Source organism: Mauremys reevesii, linkage group 10, assembly GCF_016161935.1.
Source record: "Mauremys reevesii isolate NIE-2019 linkage group 10, ASM1616193v1, whole genome shotgun sequence".
NCBI classification, from domain to species: Eukaryota; Metazoa; Chordata; order Testudines; family Geoemydidae; genus Mauremys; species Mauremys reevesii.
The window spans coordinates 38270303-38297183 of NC_052632.1; the positions used below are offsets into that span (position 1 = coordinate 38270303).

Below are 26881 nucleotides of genomic sequence, written 5' to 3' on the forward strand. Positions count from 1 at the left end.
GCCCGCGAGCGCGACCCTAGTCGCGTTTGTTCCTCCTCGCGGCGCATGCGCCGGGATTAATCCAGCCCGTGACGTCACAAACTCTGTTTGTCACCTGGCAGAAACTAGTCGACGCCCGTCCCGGACTGTGAGCCGGGCGCACGCGCAGTCTCGCTCCCGGAAGTGTCCCGTTCCCAGGGAGCAGGAAGCGGGGAGGGCGGCGCAGGCACGGAGTTGCACCCTGCCATGTCGGCCTACGACACCAATCCGTTCGCCGACCCGGTGGACGTGAACCCCTTCCAGGTAGGAGAGCGCCTCCGAGCCGCGCGGCTCCCCGCCCCCTGCCCCACGGCCGGGACCTGGCGCTGAGTGAGGGGCCGCCTGCCAATGGTGGGGCCGCTTTGACCCGCGCCGCCCAATCAGGGGCGAGAGGGCGGGACTGATGGGGGCTCGATCCTGTGGGGCTGTGCCAGCCCGTTGGGAGCCCCAGGTCTGCGACGCGTATCGGGGGAGGCGGGACCCAGCAGCAAGTCCGGGAGGGGGGCACAAAGCTGCTCTGCCTCCGCCCCCCAGTGTCCCGGATCTGCCCCATCTGCTCTCCATTCCTCCCACTCCCCCCTCGGGAGCCCCTTAGCCCGTGCTCCACCCTCCCCTAGCCCCACAATCTGCCTGGTGCGTGCTGCTTGTGCGCTCCCCTCGCCGGTCTGTACACTCTGCGGGGCCTAGTTCACCCACCCACCCAGCAGGGCCATGCACCTCACCTGCCATGCAACTCAGAGCCCCCCTTCCTGCAGCCCTAACCCAGCAGGACACTGCTCCAAGTCGCAGTCCTGGGTTAGGGCATGGCCGGTGGGTTGGGAGAAGTAGGCACTGGCTGGGACACTGACAGGCTCCTTGTTTTGCCAGTGGTTCCAGGTGCAGCTCCCATTGGCTTTTCTGGGTGTTGTAACCATGGCAGGATTAGGCCTTAGTCGTCATACACAAGTACAGCTGGGCAAAACGTTTGAGAACCACTGATCTAAATTAATCTGAGAACGCATTATTTGTATTAGCCCCTGCTGAGAGGAGAGCCTCCATTGTGCTTTCTGGTATTACATACACGTAAGAGATGTTCTCTGTTCCAAAGAGTTTACAATCTAAATAAACCAGACAGACAAAGTGTGGGAGAAAAGTAGTAATATTACTCCTGTTTTACAGAGAGTTAAGCAACTTGCCCAGGGTTATGCAGGAAGTCTGTGGGAAGAACTGAACTCAGGTCCTATGTATTAACCACAAGATTGCCCTTCCTCTTTTACCTTCTTGAAGCTTATCTTGGGAAATAGTCTTTATTAAGAACAGACACTGTATTTCAAGTGCAGCTGTGTCCTGTGGCCCCTTTTAGGAAAGATCACTGTCCCATTGTATTGCAAGGGCTTGTGGTTCCCAATCTTTTTGAGCAGCTATTTCCACTTATTAGGTTAATATGTTGGCTGTATCAGCCAGTGCCTGCTGTCTCCCATTCAGTTATGCTGGCAGTCACCCACCATATGGTGAAAATAAGGTTTGTAACTGGCCAAGCTCTGTCGTAGATACCTTGTGCCATGTTGTTCACTTAGTGTAACCAGTTCTATGTTGGGGCGTACACAGCAGTGTGAGTGAGAGGAGAATCAGGCCCATTGAATGAGTGTGCAAGTGAATGGGAGTCGGTCGTGGGACAGTATTAAGACATAGTATTGAGGCTCATAATGTACCAGCATTGCCTGGTCTACGTGCATATTTTTGTGGTAAATGTGCGTACCATGCTCTTGGTTCAAAGGGCGCACGCTTTCTTTCTGCAGAACTCATTCTAACAAGTGAATGAGACATTAAAATCTCTCTGGATGTACATGACATGGTGTCAGTTACTGTGATACAGTGGTACAGGAAGCTCTAGCAACACTGGATTGCAAGTGTCTGGACAGAGTTGTAGATGTGTTAAATATTCCACTCAGATAGTTGCATTGCTGTACTGTGGCATAACAACTGGTGGTTTTTCACATTCTGTGTTGACTTGTGCAAGGTTATGTCCATATGCTCTAGGGGTCCTTCTCCTCTGGCAATACTGCTCAGCATACAGAGTTAAATGCATACTCTAACAGAGGTTTAGCCTTCGCAGCCTAAGAGAAAGGACTTCTTTCTGAGGTGATTTGGGGCCCTGCACACACGCTGGATGTTGCCTGGAATCTTTCTATGCTGAGTTGATGTCTGTGTGTGCTGTTTTGCAACCTGCATTTATTTACCTAGGGAGTTGGTGGAGGGCTCCAAAAACAGTCTGTTGACCCTGAGTAACATGGCTGTAGGTGTGAAGATGAATGTTAACACTTCACATTTCAGAAAATCTATATAAAGTTCTTTACCTTTATGACATGACAGAAAAGTGTCAGGGCATAACAGGAAGCTGTATCTTGGTGCATATCCTCTTATTTCGTGAACAGCTTTTGTGGTATTGAAATCTGGTGAGCCAGCAGTAATTAAAATCTTAATAACAAAAGATTTTGATTTCATTATAAAGCCAAGGGGAGTAGGAAGCAGAAATAATCTTGGGTATACCCAAGTGAAAACAGAAATATTTGCTGGGGTATGTTTGAGAACTAGAAGTGGCTCGTGATTTTTTTATCACCTTTATTGGGCAAATTTGGTGGCTTGGAAATATGGATATTGTCCATTTGCATACTGAGGGCGTGTAAATATTCTGGTTTGTGCATCATCATGCTGCCACAGAATCATTGACCAAACCAGGCTGTGCTTGAGTTTAGCCTATTGTTCAAACAATAAGATAGATGTAATCTAGAGCCAGGTGACTCTAGGATGGCAGTCTTCTACTTTTTTTTTTTTTTAATAATCCACATAAAGCAGGTGAGAGAGGAAGTCAGAGGTGTGTATGTGTGCTGGGTGTCTGCCAGAGGAATGCTTTCCATTCCTGCTGAATAACTTCAGTTTCTTACATTCCTTCTCTCTCTCTGCAGTCAAAATTAGCTTCAATTGTCTGTTTTTCCAATGGGGTTCTTATTCATCCACTAGGAGGCTTCTTTGAGGGTGGGTGGGGGGGGGGTTTCTGTCTCATGTGACTAGTATATATAAACTTTTCTGGACATGCTGTGTCTAATGTAGTGAGCAAGCTGGGGGAAAAGATTCTGATCACTTGTCCACGGGTGGCTGAGGCATCACATTTGGTTGTCTGACAAGAAAATGTGCTCATCCTAATTTTAAGTCTCGTATCATTAAGTAAGCTAAAACAAAATATTGTAGTGTGACTGTAGCAAAGAATTAAGTCACTTTTTTCTAACACTGAACAAAGAGCTTTATTGAAATTAGAAAAATAGCATTATCACTTAAGCTTGTCTGTAGCTTCTGCCTACAACTTTCCCCAGCCCACATCCACCCTGATTTCCTGTTACAGATTTAAAGCAAGGGTACAGATATCTTCACAGTTGTTGCTGCCATTGTCTAAGGACATTTCTTTGCATTCTGCATGTTCTGTTTTGGACTGTTGGGTCAGGGTTTCTCATTCATGTTCTCTGTTTTCTAAAGGGAGTGTTTCTCACTTGGGTTTATGTTCAGTTTTGTGTTGCATTAGTATAGATGAAAATGCCAGCCACCAGCAGTCTGATGGACTCATGAGAGCCTATGTAATTTATTTCAATTTCAAGTGAAAACTCTAATGGCTAAATAACTTCTATAGACATTAGAGAGACAAGGTGGGTGAGGTAATATCTTGTATTGCATCAACTTCTGTTGGTGAAAGAGACAAGCTTTGGAGCTACCCAGAGTTCTTACAGAGAGTTCAGACCTAAAGAGAGTTCTGTGTAACCTGAAAGCTTGTCTCTTTCATCCAATAGAAGTTGGTGCAGTGGAAGTTATTACCTCACTCACCTTATTTGTCTAATGTCCTGAGGCCAATGCTGCTACCACAACTCTGCCAATAGCTATAGATGTTGTCCATCTGATTTGAAATCTAGATCATGGTTATGCAGAATAGCACTAGTCCAGTTTGGCATTTTGACAATTAATATATTGCGTTAATGGGGCAATTCTTTATCATACTTTTAATCTCCTAGCCAGTATGTGGATTCAAATAAGTGAAACCAGGTATACGATGGTGGTGGTTGCCCGATAGCAGCTTTGGACATGTAGTCCAGAATTTTCTGCAGCTTTGCCCCAGAAGCCCTAGCAGTGTATTTACCCTTTGGGTTTGTCATGCCAAAGGATACATTTTTGGGCTTCAGGAGTCAGGTTCAGGACTGTCTATTGCTCTGGTTCCCACACAGCACTTCCGAGCTCTTGCAAACCCTCAAACAACAAGGTATCTTTTCCTTGATAAGTAGGAGATTTAATTCATAGTACTGAGAAGGTCAGTCATGAAATGCACTGTACGCTCACAGATGTGCCTGTTTTGATCTCCTGAAATCTGTTTCTGTGGTATATTCCACAAAAATGACAGCCAAATGACTTTTGCTAATTGTTCTGGCAACCCAGTATACATGACAGATAGCTCCAGAGTAGCGCATGTTTGCCTCAAAGGTGTAGATAAGAGCTTTAAGTCTCCAGCATCCTTCGGGACATAAAAAATAACATTTTAAATTATAGTCAAAATAAATTGAAATTTCTTAAGAGGGTGGGATAATCTTTTGAGATACAGAATAGCAAGTGCAAGATTGTGACTGATGCTATGGTCAATAACAGCATGAGGATTTTGCCTTTACTTGAACTTACGCACTGTCTACATGAACACTTCTACATTCAAGCCAGCCAGTTGAGATGTGAGCTCTTCCACCTTGATCTCCACAACTTCTAAAGCTGTCAGAATCACAAAGGTAATAAATCAGCTGACCGAGATTCCAGGTCTTACCAGAAGAGAGTACAAGTTTCCCATCCTGCACAAACCTGCTGTGCTCCAATTCTTGCTCAGCCACAGAAGTTTTTGGATCCATCAGCTAGCACAGTAATAAAACTAGCTTTTTGTATGTATTTGTGAGGCTTGCCTGTAAAACAAATACACAGTCTTTGCAACTTAGTCTCTAAAAGCTTTTTAATCTGTGTTAGAAGAGTTTGGTTCAAGATCAGGGCCATTTGGGGCTTGCAAACTGCAGCATAATGTAAAGAACTAAAATCCTTTTTTTATTGACTATATGTGGAAAGCTAAACAAGTAAATCTGTGAGTCTCCTCAGTGCATCTCACAGAGCAATCTAGTAATATGCTTCTTGTGAACAAAGTGAGACCATTTGCTTCCATGCGTTTCCCGTGAGCAGCATGTGGGAAATGAAAAGATCTTACTCTCGCTTCAATGGACTGACATTATCAAATTCTTCTTGTACTTTCTGGGAACTACCAAGCATTCCACCTTTCGGATGTGAAACCTAGGGATAGCTTACAATGACTTCTAGAAAGTGTTTGCTAAATCAGCAGCTCTCAAACTTTATTGGTTCACATACCACCTTAAAAAATTGCCAGGTGAATTGATGGAACATCAAACTCAGATACCACAGTTTGGGAACCCCTGGTGTAAATATCTCATACTTTTAACAGGTTTTAACAATGCTCCACTCTGCCATGTGCTTTAGGCTTATAGGAGCCAGAGCCCTCAGTGGTATCCTCTGCCTGATAGCTTTTTTTCCCCTAAAACCCGAACACATTGCAATTTATTTTAAATCAGCCAAGTCTTCACATCTATAGTTGTTAAACAACTCTGATCTGCAAATTAAACTGCCTGGCCCTGGGAACCACAACTAAGTATTCACTTTTTAAAGGCTATAAAATAATATTAAAGGTCATCTCTCTCTCAAAATCGAATCAAACTGTTTTGCAGCAGCAAGTGATCAGAACTGTAGCTTTTTACTGCAACTCTGAATCTATCCTGAGGCAACTCAGTTCTCTTTGCAGCACTACAGCCCTTCCAGCCTTGGGTGGGTGACAGGAAACCCAACACTTTTTACTGCCCAGATAGGGATTCTGAGGTATAGGAAGTTTTTTCCAGCTGGATAGCTCGGGTTCTTTGAACGGTCTTACCTTCCTACGCTCCTAAAAACTTTGTTCCTGATGTGGTAGCCATCTGTTGGACCTTATAGTTAGTTTGTGTTAGCTGTTAGCACATGGTAGCTGCCATGTTCTAACTAACACATTTTAAAAGTCTAGTGTAAAAAGTCTAGTGTAGACAAGGCATACTGCCTTCAAGGTGTGTAAAACTGGTCAAGTTAAAGTAAATCTGACTCTAGGTGTTTCATGTTGTGCATCCAGAAAGTTGAGGAACACACAATTAATGGGCAACTGTGAAAAGCTCGTTAGTTTCACTTTGCTACTTGGGAAAGTCATAAACAGAGGCAGAGAGGGTAGGACTACCTGTCCATGCACTCAGGAAGACAGCACTGTCAGAGTTCATGTGTGGAAGGTTTTCATAGGATTACAAACGAAGAGGAATTGAAACTTGATTTTAAAAAAGGCTAAATGCTGCAGAAATTGATGGCTTAGGCCCCTCCTTCCTCCAACACCTCCAGCTCCCAGGGCATTTGTGGTTAAATCTAGAGGTAGATTGTAAGTACACTTGATTAAACTGGTGCTTTTCTTCCCCATGTGCTTCACCTTATGGATCATGACTAGAACATGCATCCTTTGTTCTGGGCAGGGGCGGCTCCAGGCCTCAGCACGCCAAGGACGTGCTTGGGGCGGCAAGCCGCAGGGGGTGCTCTGCCGGTCGCCGCGAGGGCGGCAGGCAGGTTTCCCTCGGCGGCATTCCTGTGGAGGGTCTGCTGGTCCCGCGGCTTCGGCGGACCTCCCGCAGGTGTGCCGCCGAATCCATGGGACCGGGGACCTCCCGCAGGCAAGCTGCCGAAGGCAGCCTGCCTGCCGTGCTTGGGGCGGCAAAATACCTAGAGCCGCCCCTGGTTCTGGGAATCCCCTGCCTGCAGAATTGCTGACAGGTATAGGTTCCCTGGAATGTTTCTGCAACCCTATTCTGCCTGGTGAATGCAATTCAGCATCTAAGGCTATGGCTACACTTGCACTTTGAAGCGCTAAGTGTAGTCAAAGCGCCAGCGCTGGGAGAGAGCTCTCCCAGCGCTGTCCGTACTCCACCTCCCTGTGGGGAATAACGTACAGCGCTGGGAGCCGCGCTCCCAGCGCTGGGGCTTTGACCACACTGGCGCTTTGCAGCGCCGCAATTTGCAGCGCTGGAGAGGGTGTGTTTTCACACCCTGCTGCAGTGCTGCAAATTTGCAAGTGTAGCCATGGCCTAAGTACCTGTTTCTGAGACTTCATCCTGGAGTGATTCATAAACTTGTGTAACCAGTTAGGCAGGGAGTGTCTGATCTCTGGGGATGTCTAAAGTTACTCATTAAACGGAGCTTTTTATACACATTTGATCAGAAAGCTGTACTGGAAGGCAAGAGACCGATCTACAGTATGTTTGAGACAAGTCAGCTGGCTTTCCCAGGGTTTACAGCTTCTATGTTATGGAGCTTACCCAACAGGAAACTTGACCAACCTTTACCTATGTGAATTCGCTCTTCCTCCTCCCCTGCCCAGCCTCGCAATTTCTTTTTACCCCGTTAACAACAAAAATAAAATGGCTTGTGCTGATAGGCTGGTTTCTAGAGAGGAGAAAGCACCTTGCTTAAGCAGAACTCCAGAGATAAAATTACATGGCTGTTCCATGTGGGGGGAAGGCTTCTACAGAGAAGCAACTGTACCTCATTCTACCTTTGGGAGAAAGAACGCTTCAGGGTCAGCCGCAGTCAGTGTCTGGCTATTAAAGGGAGAACCTTTAGCAAAGCCCAGCTTGGCTTTATATACCTGCTTTCATACAAACTGCAACACACGAGACTTGGGTTAAATAATGTGCAACAGAGGGAGGAAGAAAGTTGTCTTCAGGTTTTGCATAGCAGTAAGATTATGGGAAGGGACCAAAAGGAGACTGGCACTGAGTGGAGGAAGGAGAAACTGACGCTCCAACCAAAATCTGGGTTTAAACCTACAAGTATGATAGTGTGTTCAGTTAACCTGAAACCGTAGCCTTATTCTTCATAGCTTTTTTGTCTTGTCAGAATGGCTGCTTTGGGAGATAGTTCGATAGTCCAGAAGAGGGCTGCATGAAAGCAGTTTGTGGTAGCTGATGTCTGTCACCTAGCTTACCTTTCTACCTGAAAACCTGTTCAGCTGCACTTGATTGAGACTCTGTCATCCTGAGGACACTGGAGCCTTACGTGAAGGCAGACTGCAGTGTCATCTCAACATGGACTGTCAGTTTCTTCAGCTTTACAAAAGCCTTCAGGGCAGCAGTTGTCTAGTGCAGTGGTCTCCAAAGTGGGGTGCGCAAACGAGGATCCTTCGGGGTGAGCCGCAGGAGGAGCGCCGCCGGAGCAGCGCCGCTTCTCCCCGCCCCTGCCCCCAGCAGTTCGGCCGGGAGCGGGAGGGGGCATGCTCAAAATTTTTTTACTGATGGGGTGCACAATCAAAAAAGTTTGGAGACCACTGGTCTAGTGGGTAAAGTTCAGAGATGAGAGAAAATCTGGGTCCTAGTTGCAACTGTGCTGAAGACTGATCTTGGACAAATTAATCTCTCTCTGCCTCAATTTCACTATTTGTAAACTAGGTAAAAAGCACTAAGTCAGGGGTGTCCAAAGTTTTTTGGGGGAGGGCCAAATATAAAAAAAAAAAGGCCCCCCACACCACACACAAGAGGTGTGCCGGGCGGCGCGAACCTGCAGCGCAGGCATGACGCGGCCGGGTCCCGTCTTCCGGCGGCGGCTCCCTCGGCTGCTCGGCGGCATGGCAGCGGCAGGTCCGGGGCGGGCGGCGCGGCGCCGCGCGCGCCGCCGCGGGACACGGGCGGGCGGGAAGCGGACCGGGGCCCGCCGCCGGCCGCGGTCCCGCGCCCCCCTCCCTCCCGCGGCTCGCGGCGCGGCGGCCTGCGGCGCCGCCGCGAGCATGACACCGGCGGGCACGAGGCGCAAGGCAGCGGGAGCTGAGCCTCTGGCGAAAACTGGAATGCGCGCACTTCCCGCGCCGCGGCGCAGAAGGGGCGCCCGTGGCCAGATGCACTAAGTGTTTGCGACATGGTATTGTTTTCGGAAGCTTTGATCAGTCACTGGTTTTGTTTAGCTTGACAAACGTAAGGAACATGTGGAACTGGTTGTCTAGAGGCTGTGCCTTTTTTTCCCTTTAACGCCTACCTTTGTCTTAATCCCTTTTCCCCTTTCTCTTTCAGGATCCCTCAGTGACACAGCTGACACATGCTAACCAAGGCGGCTTGGATGAATTCAATCCCTTCTCTGAGAACTCCCGGCTGGTATGTGTCTCATGTGATTGCACCAAATAGCTACATACCTGTTGTATCAGACAGCTGGGTCCCTTTATAGAGGGGACTATAAGATGAATGAGGCATTCATAGATCTGTCCCTACCGGACAGTGACTGTGTTACATGCACAATGCACTTATCATGAGACCCCAAGAGCAGAGCACCAGTGATCTGCCTGCAGGAATTCTCACGGCCAAAGCAATCCCAAAGTGTGAAACAGAACAAAAGTCTCATGCCAAGGGATATAATTAGGGCCATACCAAATTCACAGTCCATGTTGGTCAATTTCATGATCATGGGATTTTTTAAATTGTAAATTTCATGGTTTCAGATGTTTAAGTCTGAAACTTCATGGTGTTGTATCTGTGGGGATCCTGACCCAAAAGGGGGCTAAGGAAGGTGCTGCAAGACTATTGTAGGGGGGTCGTGGTATTGCCACCCTTACTTCTGCGCTGCTGCTGGCGGCGGCTCTGCCTTCAGAGCTGGGCTCCTAGCCAGCAGCTGCAGAGCTACCTGCAGCTGGGGGAGGTTCCCGGAGATAGGTCTGACCTGGCCTGGGAGCGACCCCTGTAGGGGAAGAGGAAGTCCCATCCTTCCCCAGCTTGGCTGGGACTAGTATCCAGGGCACAGTAAGAGCCCCCAGCCCTGCCCCTCCTCTACACTAGCCAGATTTCACAGGGAGATCAGATTTCACAGTCCGTGATGCATTTTTCACAGCCATGAATTTGGTAGGGCCCTAGACATGAGAGTCAAGATCAGATTCTCTGTTGGGAGAGGGATTACTGCTGTGATATCCGTGCCAGCTGGGTGGTTCGGAGCAGCAGTGACCAGCTCCAATACTGCTGTGGGTACGGGGTATGGAGTGACAAGCAGGGAAGCTGGAGAAGACCAATAATCACTATTTAAACAGTAGATCAAAGCGCCATTGGTCTCTTTTCTGGCATGTGATGTTACCCATAATAACTGGGAGGCATCAGTCTCCATACAGTAAAACCTCAGAGTTATGAACACCAGAGTTACAAACTGAGCAGTGCACCACACACCTCATTTGGAACTGGAAGTACGCAATCAGGCAGCAGCAGACACAAAAAAGCAAATACAGTACAGTGCTGTGGTAAAAGTAAACTACTAAAAAAAGGGGGAAAGCAACGTTTTTCTTCTGCATAGTAAAGTTTCAAAGTTGCATTAAGTCAATGTTCAGTTGTAAACTTTTGAAAGAGGTTCTAACAGATGGTTCAGAAACATACAATAAAGATGCTTATGCAGGATGGTGCCTGGTGTTCCTGGGACTCCAGGCCTGCCTTCCAATTTGGCACACACCTACTTGAAGGCACTTGGCGTTCAGCGGTTCCCAGAGCTAATTGAAGCAATGTGTGTAATGCTCATTTGCTGTGTCACTCTTTGTCTAGACAAATGGAGCTCAGACCGTTCCAGCGACGCAGCCTGCTGGCCCTTCACAACCCGCTGTCCTACAGCCATCTGTGGAACCCACTCCACAGGTAATATACCCAGCCACCACCTTTCTGCTGAATGTCTGGAGAGCTCACACCGTGGCTTCCGCTAAGCAAAACTGTTGGAATACAAATGAGCCTCTATGCGTCTTACAGGCCTTCAACAAGACTTTTCTATAGGGATTGGATTCATTTGGGTGGGGTATGGGAGGCTGCAGCTGACCAACGCTGCCCTCATTTGTGTTTATTACATTGATTGGCATTGCAATGGGGAATATTTAATAGCCTTGCAAATAATTCCGAGAAGTAGACAATGTAAAGCCCCGGTGTCTTTCCCTCTGCTACTGAAACTGACTCTGTTTTTTGTCCCGTTCTGCTTGGCCTTCTCGCACAATGCTGCCTATAACTTGTTAACAGTGTTAGCTTAGTTTCAGGGACTGAACAGCCACACTCTGCTCTGTGAGTGTGGACACAGTGCAGTTGTGTGTTGCAGCTGCTGCTTAGGCAGGCCAGCAAGTACCAGCCGTCCAGGTTCATCTCAGCGAGCAAGAATTCAGAGAGACAGAGGCTGCTAGGAGAAGATTTCAGTTCTCAGAATAGCAACAAGGTGAAAGAGATCCAGGGGAAGGTAGGCAAAGTACAGAGAAGAGAGGGGGCTTCACTGCCTTTTTTTCTGGGACCTCCAAAATCTCCTGTCCCAGCTTGGGAGGTTCCCGCTCTTTAGACTCTGAGTGGTTATCACCATACTCCGTAAACCCCAGGAGCCCACTGTCTATTTCCCTTCATTGTCAGGACCTCTTAGCTTTGCCTTTACCCCTCACCGCCTGAGCAGACTGCGGCTCCTTGCTCTTGAAACAAATTGGTGCTAATTTGGAAAGGATCCAAAATGAGTAACGAGAGAGACTCTTGGGGAGAGGGAGTTTTTATCTTGTTTGGTTTTGTTTAAATTATCTTAGTGCTGATGAAAAGTCCCAGATTAGCAGTTCTGAAGCCCTCTAGTTATCCATAGGGTGTGTGTATGGGGCGAGGGGGCAGCAGTGCAAGCTTTCCCCACCAATATGCCCTTTTAAGGGGGAGACTGTCTTCATGGTTCATTCAGCCTTTGCCCTCTCCGCTGAGTGTCAACTGGGGAAGGGGGTCATGGTGTGGGTGCTTGTCTCCCTTCAGTCCCTCGTTGACAAGCAGCACATTTCAGAGACCACAGAATGCATTTCAGGGGAAAGTGACTCAGTCATAGCTGGGCTGGGCTGAATTTAAACCCAAAACCTGGAGCTGAAAGCCTCTAGGAGACCCAGGAAGAAAGCAGAACAGCTAAACTAGAGCTGCAAAAGGGTATTGGCCTGAAGCTCCTGCCAGTGTATTAACACACACATTGGTGGCGAGTTCTATGGGCCTGTGATGCTTGGGCACCAGGAATATTCCTGATCCGGGGCCCGGCTTCAACAATGTTTGAGGCCGGGTCTCTCCCTCGGCCCCGCCTTCCGCCCCTGGGTGCTCCCTTCCGCGTGTCCGCCTTTCCCACACACCTCCTCCCGCCCCCAAACTCCTTCCCAGAGCCTGCAACCAAACTCCATCCCAGAGCCTGCAACCAAACTCCATCCCAGAGCCTGCACCCAGACCTTCTCCCCCCCCCCCCCCAAACACCCTCCCAGGGCCTTAGGCAGGTGGGGGTGGAGTTTGGGGGGAGCGGGCTCTGGGCACCACCAAAATTTCTACAAATCTGCCGCCCCTGAACACACAAGCCTCTGGGCATGCTGGGATTTTCAGTAGTTAATGTGAGGACAGCAAAAAGTAATGGCCTCAAATGAAGAGGAAAAGTAGAATAACTTGCCAGAGAAGCTGTGCAGTCTCAGAGCTACAGGATCTGCTCTGTGCCCAGCTTTTAAACTGTCTCTTGGAGCAGCCCCTTTAGCGTGGCAGAACCCCAAAGGATCTCACTCCTTCCTTGAGGCTTGGTCATGCAGCCTCACCATCTCCTAGACTGAGTGTCTGGGCTCCAGCCCTCCTGTTTCACACCATGAGCTCTGCCCAGCGAGTCCAACTGAAGTAGACCGCGTATAGACTTGTCCACTCTTCAGGGACTAATGCGCCCAAGCCAGTATTTGCAGTGACATCCAAGCAGCATTTTCAGAACAGAGTAGGATTTTTCAGTCAGCTGGAACCCAGCACTGGAAGTCCCTAGGTTAGCATAGAGAAATGAAGGTTAAAGCTGAAACCATTCTGGCCAAGCCAGTACGATTCACAGCCAAGCTGTAGTGAGCGACATTTCAGATGCTCTCTCTCTCCCTGACCTCCATAGTCAGTCCCAGGAGAGCAGCCAGAACCAGAAGCCTATGCTGTATTCCTTGCTGGTCACCTCCCAGTCTTTGTTCTTCAGGCAGGGCCATGCATGAGTCATTGAAGCTTGAACTGTCTCTCTGGACCCCTTGTTAATCTGAGTCGGTTTCAAACAGTTCCTTACCAACTCTGTTCCTCCCAGAGAAGCGAGGTGGCACATACACCTGTCTCCTCTATGCAGTTCCAGCAGCATTGTTAACCCTTTTGCCCTCATTGGGTAGCCATGCAAAGTAGAGAGGGAAACTGAGGCGCACACAGGCTTCATACAAATATTCCAGAAGATTCCCTCTTTGTCAGAGTCACCCTCACGGAAGAGTTGGGCAATGAGAAGGGAGCTGCTGGTGGATTCTGTAGAAATCTATTACTAACATCCTACCACGATGCAGGCAGAAAGCTGAAGGAGATCTCAGACCAACCATGAATGTTCTGCTTCTGAGATGTCCTCAACCTTCTGAATGTTGCTGGAACGTTCATTAGTGTGTGTGCATCCCCTCTTCCCTTAGGAAGGGACCTTCTCCCCACTGAATGGCTCTTTGGTTCTGATTGCTTTTCGGTGACTCTCCATGCAGGCTGTAGCCTCAGCAGCCCAGGCTGGACTCCTTCAGCAGCAGGAGGAGCTGGAGAGGAAAGCAGCGGAGCTGGAGAGGAAGGAGCGAGAGTTGCAGAATAATGCAGCAGCCTTTAACCGTGAGTAGTGTTTCTTTCCCTGTCTAAGAATCCATTCTGTGCGTCACACCTGTCTAAGCCCGAGTGTACAAGAGTTCCCCTGTCTGGTGCATTCTGCAGGGTGTCGGACCCCATTATGTTGTGCTGGGGCATGAGAATCATCTGAGTGTCACAGCAATGGAAACTTGCACACACCGTTTTAATGTAATTCTGAGGCATCCCACAAGGGGGAGAGTAATAAAAGCTGGGATTTTTGAGACCAGCCGTGTGTAACCTCCAGCCAATTGGACCTTGCTTCATTTTTCCTATAATGGTGGTGGTGGGGGGACACTGCTACCTATCTCCATTAGACCACGTGACACCTCTTACCCATTTGTCTCATACACATGCCGATGTTCTCAGGCACTCATCTATAGGTGGCTGTTTTATTCTAGGTGGAGTTTGTGGTACCATCCATAGTTAAGGTTGCCCGACACTTTGCATTATAAGATCCTGTTTTCAGTTGCTTATAACTTTGCCAAACTTTTACTGTTCAGGCTAAAATTGTCCGTGCTGGGTGTGTGCCTCAGGCTAAAAATTTTTTGAAAGTTTTAGTTAAAATGATTCAGTGATTTCTGAGAATGAGGTTCAGGAAAAATTCCTTGTTTTACCCATGTTAAAATATTATTGCAGCAGTCTTGTTACGAAGCTCTGTTGCTCCATGCTTTAGCAGGATCGTTAAAATTCACTGAAATTTGGCCAATTTTCAGCCTCTAAAAAAACTGTCAGCACGTGTTCAATAGACCCTTGTTAGTTTGGCAGCAAAATCCTCAGAAGAGTCTGTCTGTACCTAGCATACTGCAGCCCAGAGAGAGAGAGGGCGTAGGAGGAGGGCAGCCAGAGGGCACAAGGAAAGAAGGGTCTATAACCACTAGACTTCACATCCAGGAGCTCTGAGTTTCTGTTCCTGTGCTGTCAACAAAGAACTGCAGAACTCACTGGCAAAGTGTCTGTCTCATTCCCTTCTGGTAGCTGGTCCGCACAGAGGATAACAGCCTACTACTACTTCCAGTTACACTGTTAGCTCAAGTGGTAGAGGTCCCTTCTGCAGATCTAAAGGTCTGAAGCCAGCTGATGACTCAAGATGGTGGTCAGTATGGTTCCGCATAATGGGATTTTTTTCGGGTTTTTTTTAAATTAGGAGATTGTAGCCTTAATCTTTTAACAGGTTTTTTTTTTGTTTTTTTTTAAATGCAGAGTCAAGCACTCAGGTTAGGAAATGCCAAAATTAAGGTTGCCTGTGTAACCATATTTCAGCCCCCTTGTGCATAGGCACTGATAGTCTTTAGTTACATAATCACATACTAGTTTTTCCATGGGACCTCTGCCCCTTTCACTGTATAGGATGGATGGTGCCCTGGGAATGCAGCAGGGTTGTGTGTAATGAAGGAGACCGTTGTCTGTGGGACACTTGCCTTATTTGTTGTAGAAGTTGGAACGTGTTTAGTGAATGATAGAGGCAAGGTGGGTGAGGTAATATCTTTTATTGGACCAACTTCTGTTGGTGAGATAGACAAGCTTTTGAGCTACAGAGCTCTCTCTCACCAACAGAAGTTGGTCCAGTAAAACATACTACCTCACCTCCCCCCCCCGCCCCCCCGTCTCTCTCATATCCTGGGACCAACACGACTACAACTACACTGTGTACATATAGTGAATGAGGCAGAGGATTACAGGAGAAGAGAGGTGATCCTATTGATAAGGAAATAGAATACCACCATGGAGAAATGGATTGTATCCCTGCCCCTGCCACAGATTTCCTGTGTGATGCTAGTCAAGTCACTTAAAAAAAGCTTTTCACAGTTGGCCACTAATTGTGTGTTCCTCAACTTTCTGGATGCACAACATGACACCTAGAGCCAGATTTACAGAAGTGTTGAGCATTCACAACTGCAACTGAAACCAGCTGGAATTGTGCTTTGGGGACACTTTAGAGCTAGGTGACATTTTTGTGGTGAGCAGTCAATTCCTTGAAAACTGCAGTTTTCAGGGCACCAAAACTATTTGCAAATTCAGTGAATAGTTTTGGTCAAAAAAAAAAAAAAAAACCCTGAAGAAGAAACCTGGAACAGAATACAAAGTGTACAGTGCTTACTTTATATTATTTTTTTATTACAAATATTTGGACTGTAAAAATGATAAAAGAAATAGTACTTTTCAATTCACCTCATACAAGTACTGTAGTACTCTTTATCGTGAAAGTGCAACTTTCAAATGTAGATTTTTTTTGTTTGTTTGTTTTTGAGTGCAGTTATGTAAAACTTTAGAGCCTACAAGTCCACTCAGTCCTACTTCTTGTTCAGCCAATTGCTAAGACAAACAAGTTTGTTTACTTTTATGGGAGATACTACTGACTGCTTCTTATTTACAATGTCACCTGAAAGTAAGAACAGGTGTTCACATGACACTTTTGTAACTGGTGTTGCAAGGTATTTACGTGCCAGATATACTAAACATTCATATGCCCCTTCATGCTTTGGCCACCATTCCAGAGGACATGCTTCCCTGCTGATGATGCTCGTCAAAAAAAAATGTGTTAATTAAATTTGTGACTGAACTCCTTGGGGGAGAATTGTATGTCTCCTGTTCTATTTTACCTGCATTCTGCCATATATTTCATGTTATTGCAATCTCAGATGATGACCCAGCACGTGTTCATTTTAAGAACACTTTCACAGCAGATTTGACAAAACTTAAAGAAGGTACCAATGTGAGATTTCTAAGGATAGATACAGCACTCGACCCAAGGTTTAAGAATCTGAAGTGCCTTCCAAAATCTGAGGGGGGTGAGGTGTGAAGAATGCTTTCAGATGTCTTAAAAGCGCAACACTCCGATGTGAAAACTACAGAACCCAAACCACAAAAAAAAAGAAAATCAACCTTCTCCTGGTGGCATCTGACTCAGATGATGAAAATGATCATACATCAGTCCGCTCTGCTTTGGATCGTTATCGAGTAGAACCCATCATCAGCATGGACTCACATATTCTGGAAAAATGGTTGAAGCATGAAGGGACATATGAATCTTTAGTGCATCTGGCACATAATTATGTTGCGATGCCAGCTACAACAGTGCCATGCGAATGCCTGTTCTCACTTTCAGGTGACATTGTGAACAAGACGCGAGCAGCATTATCTCCTGCAAATAAACCAAACTTGTTTGTCTGAGCGATTGGCTGAAGTAGGACTGAGTGGACTTGTAGATTCTAAAGTTTTACATTTTTTAATTTTTTAATGTAGTTATTGTACATAATTCTACATTTGTAAGCTCAACTTTCATGATCAAGAGATTGCACTACAGTACTTAGATTAGGTGAATTGAAAAATATTTTTTTAAACAGTGCAAATATTTGTAATTAAAAATAAATATAAAGTGAGCACTGTACACTTTGTATTGTGTTGTAATTGAAATCAATGTATTTGAAAATGTAGAAAACATCCAAAAATATTTAAATAAACGATATTCTCTTATTGTTTAACAGTGCGATTAATCTTTTTTTAATCGCATGACGCCCCTAATGCTAAGTACTCTGGGAAATCAGGCCCTAGGTGTCTCACATTAGGTGCTTTAAATTATTGGACACTTTTGACAACTTTGGCCTTAATCTGTCTGCCTCATTTTCAATACTGTAAAATGGAAATAATGCCACCACCTTTTCTCGCAGGGGTGTTGTGCAGATAAATTAATGTGACAGCCACACATTGAATGAGGACAATACAAAGTAACATTAAATACCCATTCACTGAACAAGGCAGGGGGAAAAATAGTATGCGATCATGTAATTAAAGACTATTGTAATGCATACACACAAGAATGCCAAATTAAAGTTGAACAAGTAACCTTAATCCTGACAATTCCTAACTCGGACGTTTGACTTTGCAGCCTTAATGTTCTTTTATTGGAGTTTTTTAATATAATTTGATATAGTCTCACCTGGGTACCTTCCAGTAGCACACTAAGCAAAGTGGGTGACATCTGTCACGTGTGGCTAAGGACAAGAATTGTGTGTGTAGTGTATAGTAGTGTTTAGATTCTAGTGGGGGGGGGGGTTGTGTGTACTCCCTGCTATGTGTGTTGAAGAAGGCAGTTTCAAGAAGTGTGCTCCGCACTTGGAGCGGAAGATGGTGAGGTTTGTGATGGTCCTTTGTCCCTGGGGGGGTTTGTTCCACAGTCTCGGCCCAACCCCCATTGTATCAGAGGCCTCTAAAACAACACCTGACCCATTTCACTGGTTCCTAGCAGTGCTTATACATCCATGAGTGAAGCACCTGATGCAGTTACTTCTAAGTCTCAGACTATTCAAATCAAATTTCTTGCCATGGTCTGGTTGCTACATCATCTTCCAAGGGTCAAGTCTTAATAGATACTGACTATTAGTCTGCTTGCTTGTGAATTAGCGTGCTTTAGTGAGTCTGTCGAACCAGGGAACTCTCTTGAGGGATCTCTCCTTGTTTCCTTTTATAGCGAGACAGAACAATTGGCCACCTTTTCCCAAGAAGTGTCCAATCAAGCCGTGTTTCTATCAGGACTTCTCTGCAGACATCCCAGCTGATTACCAGCGAATATGCAAGATGCTGTATTACTTGTGGATGTGTGAGTAAGCACAGCTGGGGAAATAGTGTTGGGCTGGAAGGAAAATTTGGAATGGTTCTTTCTCAGGAGGCTTTCTATCAAATGCTGACTTTTCCATAGTAGCTATTGATGCTGAAGTCATCTGTAGGTATCCTTTGTGGCTGTAAACTCCTGGTCCTCTGTTTTTTAAAGACAGAGCTAAAAAAGTCTCTAGTTCAACCCCAAGTTATTGGGCTTAATACAGGTATTTCTAGATGAAATTCTATGGCCTGTGTTATGTAGGACTATACAATCATCATGGTCCCTTCTGGACTATAAAATCTATGAATCTGAAAGGATGGTGGATGTGTTTAACTTTAATGCATCAGGGAACCCAAGCTGTGCTCCCCACTTGGTGTTTATCAGCCTGTCCACCTAAAGTAGTCGTCCTGTGGGATGTTGTAATTGCATCCCCAGCAGCCAGTTAAGAAGAATTAAGACTTTAGGCTAGAGCAGGAGTAGGCAACCTATGGCACAGGTGCCGAAAGCGGCACGCAAGCTGATTTTCAGTGGCACTCACACTGCCCGGGTCCTGGCCATGGGTCCGGGGGGCTCTGCATTTTAATTTAATTTTTAAATGAAGCTTCTTAAACATTTTAAAAGCCTTATTTACTTTACATACAACAATAGTTTAGTTACATATTATAGACTTATAGAAAGAGACCTTCTAAAAACGTTAAAATGCATTACCGGCACGCGAAACCTTAAATCAGAGTGAATAAATGAAGACTCGGCACACAACTTCTGAAAGGTTGCCGACCCCTGGGCTAGAGCGATAAGGAGCAGTATCAGATGGACCCTTACAGTAAGATCCACCTTTCCATGCAGATGGCCCTCGACGGGGAAGGGAAATGCTGAAACTATGGCTCACGTGCTACCTAGTTTCTATCGACGATGTTGTGCACTGTGGTCCATGAGAGGGCAGTGATGCTTTGGCACTTTGTGGGTTTTCCTAGAGATTGCTAATCTGTTTCCTTTCTTTCTCCCATCCTGAACAGTTCACTCAGTTACCCTGCTTCTAAACCTGCTTGCTTGCCTGGCATGGTTCACCGACACTCCACAAAGAGGAGTAGACTTTGGTCTCTCAATTCTGTGGTTTATTTTGTTCACCCCTTGTGCTTTCCTCTGTTGGTATCGACCCATCTACAAGGCTTTCAGGCAAGTACCATTTTTCAGTTTAATAGGGATACAGCCATTACTGGGAGGAAGTGCTGTTTAATCTGATCATAATGTGTTCGCTTGGGGGATTTTCCAAGTCTTCAGTACATTAGATAGACCAAAACCTACCTTACAGACTGGATGTTGGGGGTATGTGCTGGTGGTGTGGAAGAGAGATTGATCTTCTTGTGCTCACTCTGAGCTTAGACTGGATAATCTTAATGGTCCCTTCTCACCTTAAAATCTACAACCTGTCGAGATGGATGTAGTGAAAGATCATCTGACTGCGGCTAAATGTGCCATATTAGATACAGTAGAAACCTCTAATGTAACTGGGAAATGCCTGTCAATGAACATCTATCCAGTGTCCAAACCCCAGCTGATTATTTGGTCCTAGTTATGTTCATGTTAAGAGAATTCTTGACAGTAGTAGCCCAGTAAAGCAGCCTGGTTGTATAACAAGTATTGAGGAAGGGGGCTTTACCATCAGACATACCATACGGAATGAGTGAGTGCATATTGCAGCCACTGGGTTTGATAATTCTCTTGCTGCATGGCTTCCTCTTGGTTCCGCAGTCCCTACCCCTCATGCAATCTTCAGCCTGAGAAGGGTTCATTGCAATTGTTGCCTGTTTATTTACAAAATGCTTTTGTGATTTGTATCGTGCGTCTGTCCTGGGGATTCCTGGATTTCACTCACCCCGTCTCTCACCTTGCAGGTCTGACAGCTCCTTCAGCTTCTTTGTGTTCTTCTTAGTCTTTTTCTGCCAAATTGCAATCTACATCATCCAGGCAGTCGGCATTCCTGGCTGGGGGGACAGGTAAGCATGACTTACTGCATGTGCAATGCAGCCCTGAACTGGCACCTTCTCAACAGGACTGCAATTGTTTGAAGAGTTTCTGTTTTGTGCTTTTTGTTCTTAAAGCTGTCTGTCCTCTTCCATTTCTGTTCTGGTACACGGCTTCTGCAGAGTTCAGCTGGGTGGCTTTCTCCGCCACACTCCCTATTCTAGTCGTGTCAAAGGCATGTATCTCCTCTGCTGATATAGCCTGACAGTTCCCAACCACTCCTTACTGTGCTGTCTCCTGTTCTCTTTATTTCTAAATGTCTTTCTGTGTCTATTTGGTGCCACATCTTCAATGAAGATCTTGTCTGGCTACTCTCTAAAAAGCCACGTAGCCTGCTCTGGTGGAGGCGATGTTCTACAGATCCGTATGTGCGAATAATCTAAAGACTGGCTACCAGAATCCATCTGTTTGCGGGTTTGATCCCCTGTAAAATGAGAGAAGGGCTAATGTAGTGCCCATCTTTAAAAAAGGGAAGAAGGAGGATTGAGGGAACTACAGGCCAGTCCTGGGGCCAGTTTTGTTCAGTATCTTCATTAATGATCTGGAGGATTGTGTGGACTGCACCCTCAGCAGATTTTCAGACAACACTAAGCTGGGAGGAGTGGTAGAATCACTGGAGGGTAGGGATAGGATACAGAGGAACCTAGAGAAATTAGAAGATTGGGTCAAAAGAAATCTGATGAGGTTCAACAAGGACAAGTGCAGAGTCCTGCATTTAGGACGGAAGAATTCCATGCACTGCTACAGACTAGGGACCTAATGGCTAGGCAGCAGTTCTGCAGAAAAAGACCTAGGGGTTACAATGGATGAAAAGCTGGATATGAGTTGACAGTGTGCCCTTGTTGCCAAGAAGGCTAACGGCATTTTGAGCTGTATAAGTAGGGGCATTGCCAGCAGATGGAGGCACATGATCGTTCCCCTCTGTTCAACATTGGTGAGGCCACATCTGAAGTACTGTGTCCACTTTTGGGCCCCACGCTACAAGAAGGATGTGGAAAAATTGGAAAGAGTCCAGTGGAGAGCAACAAAAATGATTAGAAGGACTGGAGCACATGATTTATGAGGAGAGGCTGAGGGAACTGGGATTGTTTAGTCTGGAGAAGAGAAGAATGAGGGGGGATTTTATAGCTGCTTTCAACTACCTGAAAGGGGGTTCCAAAGAGGATGGATGTAGACTATTCTCAGTGGTAGAAGATGACAGAACAAGGAGTAATGGTCTCAAGTTGCAGTGGGGGAGGTTTAGGTTGGATATTAGGAAAAACTTTTTCACTAGTAGGGTGGTGAAGCACTGGAATGGGTTACCTAGGGAGGTGGTGGAATCTCCTTCCTTAGAGGTTTTTAAGGTCAGGCTTGACAAAGCCCTGGCTGGGATGATTTAGTTGGGGACTGGTCCTGCTTTGAGCAGGGGGTTGGACTAGATGACCTCCTGAGGTCCCTTCCAACCCTGATATTCTATGATTCTTAGTGTGTTGGCTGCAAATTCAACTGAGACAGAAGTGGGTTTTTTTAATTCCAGCTTTTTTTTTTCTCTCTCTTTTACACACACACACACACACACTCTATTCTTCACATTATGCATGTGAAAAAGTCAGAGCTGGGAGTTTAGTTGTGTTGGCACCTTCAGGTAATAGCTGCAGTGAAGCCACAGTCTGTTTTTGCCCACAGCCTGGAGAATGGCTCCTGGGGAAAGTCATCCCTCCCTCTCCTGGTTCTTTGACCCTGTCACTGCCTTTTGAGTCACAGTCAGAGCTCCATTTTCAGTCTGACTTGGGCGAGCACTCTGGTTCCCAAGAACACACTGATCTGTAGAGAAGGCCGCTCCCAAGCAGACAGTATTTTCATCAGTGGCTAAATAGTGTGATTTGTGTTTAATGCTAGTTAAACACAGTGGAAAATACACCGCTAATGAAACACGTCAGATATTTCCTTCTCGCCAGTTGCTGCTCAGTCTCCTTTGGCAAAAGATAATCCAGTTTATATAGCAGTTGAAATTAAATGCTGAGAGGAGGACCTTTGTCCAAATAGGTAACTCTGGATTCTAGCTAGGTGTCTTGGTAGTCCTAGCCCTTTGCACTTTATCAGGGATATGGCCATAAGGAACTCTAGGGGTTAATCTCAGGAACTGGCATCTACTAAGGAGCTTTTTATCCAGCTCTTGCGCTGTGCTTCTTCATCCTATTTTCTTTGTTTCTTCCACTCCTCACAAATATTTTCCCAGCCTTGCAAGACTCTCATGAAAATACTAGCCCAGGCTAGAAATCTACTCCTTTCCCAAGTCCATGGTGCTTTTGCCCATTCCTCTCCAGCTAGCAACCATTTGTGTGTGTTCTACATTGCATTTACTTTTAGGGTATGTCTACACAGCAGTGGAAACCCAGGCTCAAGCCTAACCCCCTTTGCGTCCACACACCAATTGTGCTAATTTAGGGCTTGGACCTAGGGTCTCAGGACCCTGCAGGGCTGGTGGGTCCGAGCCCATGTTAACCTGGGACCTAGGGTCTGAGCCCTATTGCTTTCCTGTGTGCACGCAGCCCCATCTTGACTTGGGTCCCAGAAGTCCTCCAGACATATCCCAGAGTTCCCGGCGGTAGAGGAGTGGCAGTGCAGGCAGCCAGTGCAGCGATCAGAAGCCCCATTACTGCCTGGCTGAGTGTGCTCCTTGATTCTGCTATGGCTCCTCACTGGTGCACAGAGATTGCCAGGAGCAGGGAGCAAAGCTGACAAGTGGGTGGCAGCTCCTAGCTGCCAGGATGTTGGGAGTCATCCCCCGCAGCCATGCTGAGCCAGGAGCTCTGCCGCTCCCCTCTGTGCAGGCAGCTGCTTGGTCCCACTGCGCTCTCTGTCCCTTGCTCCCAGGCCGCTCCGCCCTCCCTGGGGCTGTGTGCAGGGGCTGCATGCACTGAATGCAGTGAGTGGGAGCCAGCCCCCAAACTTCCCCCCAGGGATCCCTTATCCCTGCCTCCTGGGCACAGCGGGGACAGGGATAAGGGATCCCCAGGGCTGCTGGAGCACATTGCATTCCAAGCCCTAGAGATGCACTTCATTGCTTTAGAGCCAGCAGCCGCCAGGCGGGGCGAGGGAGGCAAGTTTTTCCTCTGAAATCTACATTTTATTTCAAACTTCAAAACAAAACCAATCAACGACACCTTCATTGAACAGCCCATTTTAAAAGTTAAGAATTGCAAAGTTTCAGTTTAATAGTTTGACAGCCCTGGAGCCTGATGTCCTAATTATCCTCAGAACAGGGGCACCTGGGGATTTTCCCACCTCTGTGACTCAGCCTTGAGCCCACTTCTCAGATTCAATGGTAGTTCAGTATAAACCCTTCTCACACTGCAGTCGTTCTACTGAGAGGAGCTAATTATGAGCTGATGTACTTGTGCTCCTTATGGGCAACTGAGTCCCATCAATAGCAACACCACAATTAGGAAACAGGGTGGGCAGTAGAGTTTTCCCACAATGCACCACCTTCCTAGGGCTAGAATGTCGACATAGGGGGTGGGGGCTAGGCACCCTGAGATAGGGTTACTGTGACTCGGGTCCATGCACTGCAGTGTGGATGCCAGAGCCCTAGGTTTGAGCACGGGTCTGAAAATCCTTAACCTAGGGTGAAAATGCAGTGTAGACACTGAAGCCCAGGGTTCCCTGACACGGGTCAGCTGACTCAAGTCCTACTAACCCGAGGCTTACATTGCTGTATAGACATACCCATACTGCACTGTGAGGAGGGAACTGTACAAGGGAATGGGAAGGCACCTCAGTGATCCTTTTCAAAGCTAGCCTAGCATCTAGAATGGGTAACTTCCTGCATGAGACTAAATTCTGTAAGGAACTTTTCCTGTGGTCTGATATTCCTGTAGCAGCTCCAGTTGGCTGCATGTCCTCTGTGGTCCCTTAGTCCTCTTGTCATCAAATAACCTGAGTAACCTAGGGCTCTCCCAGAGTCTTGTCTATTCTCTTGTCCCTGTGTATACCTGGTACTCTTCATGTGATGAGCCCTCTTTCTTACAGTGGTTGGATTGCAGCTCTGGAGCAGACACAAAAAAACTGGGCTGTGTCGATAATCATGATGGTGGTGGCCGCATTCTTCACGCTGTCTGCTGTCCTCTCACTCTTCCTCCTAAAGCGGGTAAGTTACTGAAAGACAAGAGCAGCTCCAACTTAAATCCTGCATCCTAGGGCAGTTCACCACCAGTAGCAAAGGATTTCCAGGTATTGAATCATAGTCTCTTCTAGAGTTTTGTGGTTAATAACCAGCTTAGTGTCGAAGGAAGGATGAAAGTAGCAAGTTCGTCAAAAGCTTTTGGAAAGCATGTTTTCTTGTTCCTCCTCCTGGATTTGTACAAAGTCCCTTACAAGAAGCGGTGATGGAAACATAAGTAATCACGTGGATGGGAAACTAGATAAGAGACTGAAAACAGACTAGGTGGTCTGTTTTCTATACGGCAAAAGGTTACCAGGGAGGGGGGGCCCCCACAAGACCAGCATTTAATATCTAGAAAAGCAGGGGAAAGCAGTGAGATGGCAAGATTTGCAGATGCGATTTAGGTTGAGACTAGAACAGATTGTCAGGAAGTTCAAAGGGACCCAGACACAGTAGGAGACTGGGCAGGATGAGGGCAGATAAAATTCAGCATTGACAAATGCAGGGAAGTGAAACTGCCAGGAATCGCGTGAATTGGTCTTAGACATTGTTGGGTTCTAGATTAATTGTAACCACTTGGGAAAGCTTGGTCTTCATTGGGGATGGGTCACTGAAGGCCTGAACTCAGTCAAAAAAGCAAACGATGCCCTGATGCATAAAGCATAGGGCAGAAAAGAACATCGGCAGGATCCTGCCACTCTGTGAATGAGGTAGATGGTCCAGCCTGGCCTGCAGGTACTGTGCTTGGCTCTGTACAGCGAAGTGGGAGGGGAGTGGAAAAGATGACAGCTATGCAAGAGACTTCCATACCCAGAGTCAGTGAAAAGATAGGGACTGGTTAGTCTAAAGAGGGGATATGTGGTAGATAGACAAAACAATGAATGGGCTAGAGAACAGAAATCTCCTCTCTCTCTGATCACATTTTTATCCAGTGCATAATTGACCTGTTCACTGTCCCAAGAGCTCAATGAGGCCAAGAGCTAAGTAGAATTTCTGAAAAGATCAAACGCTTACATGGATTGTGAAAACAGCCACAGTTACACTAAAATATATAAGGGCTGTGAATCTTCCCACTTCGGGGAATGCGCCACTTGTTAGCTTCTTCCTAGCCCGTCAGTTATGGGCATGTTATTCCATAATTATCCATCAAGAAGCTTCTTGGACCTTCCCCCGAAGCATCTGGTCCTGGCCAGTTTTGGAGACAGGACACTGGGCTGACCTGGGAAAATAATTCTTACGTTCTTCTGCCAAATACTTCAAAACCATCACCACCACATGGTGCCCATTTAAACTATACCATGGTCTGCCCCCTGCAGCCACGAGCCAGTTCCCTCCTACAGCCTGCTGTCTGGGAAACACATATACCTCCTGCTGTTCCAACTTTGCTCCAAACATGCCTCACCTGCCTTCCTCCTGCAGTATCTGGATGAATGTTTGCCAGATATCAAAGGCAACTGGGGAATCTTGGGGGTGGGGGGTGGAAGGGGCGAGTGAATTCCATAGTCGCCTCCTCCTTGAGTCCTAAATGACTCCTGGGATGATGTCCGCCTCTGTGACACCAAGTACCATCATACCCAGGTCTCTTGTGTGACAGTGTTCAGGGGTCAGGCTTACACGCCATCCTTCAGTTGCATGGTGGTCCCTGGTTATTCATCCTCTGCTGAGTTGAGGGCTCTAACTTGTAACGTGTGAGGAGCTTCTCCTCCTCAATCTTCCACAGCTCATGCTGGATTGATTTAGCTGCCAGCCTCTGTTTTTGCTGGTGGCATCCCTTCGTGCCTGCGAAGCTAGCTAGCTATGGAACTAGCGGGAGAGGGATTTGCTAGCTTCCTGTGTGCTGTCCTGAGGTTCTGTCAGCGGCCGGAGGTCCTGGAGAATCCCGTAGAGAGGTGGTGGTGGGGTGAAAGGGAGAGTCTTTTGGCTGACAGATTCTCTCTCTCCTTTCTCAGGTGCACTCTCTGTATCGCCGGACAGGAGCCAGTTTCCAAAGGGCTCAGGAAGAGTTCTCCCAAGGCATCCTCACCAACAGGAACTTCCAGAACGCAGCGGCAGGGGCCGCTTCTTCAGCTGCACAGGGTGCTTTCCGGGGAAACTAGCCCTTCCCAAGGGTGCCACCACTGTGCCCCCTTCCCCTTCCTTTTTCATCACAACCTGATCTTAAGATGCACTTTCCACGGTCACCGTGCTAACTCCATGACGCTGGCTGCGAAGATGAGAAGAGGTCTCTGTAGCTTCAGCTTGTCTGCCTTTCTGGCGACTAGTTCTTCTTTCCTTGCTTTGGGGTGGGGGGCTAGGGAAATATTCTCTTAAATCAAATATAGCTCTCCTTATCCAGGA

The 26881-nt window shown here is 46.9% G+C and overlaps 1 protein-coding gene across 2 annotated transcripts; it reads left to right on the forward strand.

The window, feature by feature from the left end:
- The first annotated feature begins 39 nt into the window (after positions 1–39).
- Positions 40–26881, forward strand: SCAMP2 (secretory carrier membrane protein 2). Of its 2 annotated transcripts, XM_039491098.1 has the most exons (10): positions 40–282; positions 9198–9278; positions 10698–10787; positions 11233–11367; positions 13646–13763; positions 18247–18375; positions 19392–19551; positions 20271–20372; positions 24412–24529; positions 26494–26881. In XM_039491098.1, exons 1-10 carry the CDS (start codon positions 226–228, stop codon positions 26638–26640), a joined length of 1137 nt encoding a protein of 378 aa, XP_039347032.1. In that variant the 5' UTR covers positions 40–225; the 3' UTR covers positions 26641–26881. The 2 variants fall into 2 exon arrangements, with proteins under 2 accessions (XP_039347032.1, XP_039347033.1); XM_039491099.1 differs by lacking the exon at positions 11233–11367 and having other exon boundaries at positions 47–282.

Coding starts and splice junctions, on each gene's coding strand:
- SCAMP2 (XM_039491098.1), top strand. CDS start 226: ATGTCGGCCTACGACACCAATCCGTTCGCCGACCCGGTGGACGTGAAC. Junction 11,368..13,645: donor TGAAAGAGATCCAGGGGAAG/GTAGGCAAAGTA, acceptor CTCTCCATGCAG/GCTGTAGCCTCAGCAGCCCA. Junction 20,373..24,411: donor ATTCCTGGCTGGGGGGACAG/GTAAGCATGACT, acceptor TCTTTCTTACAG/TGGTTGGATTGCAGCTCTGG.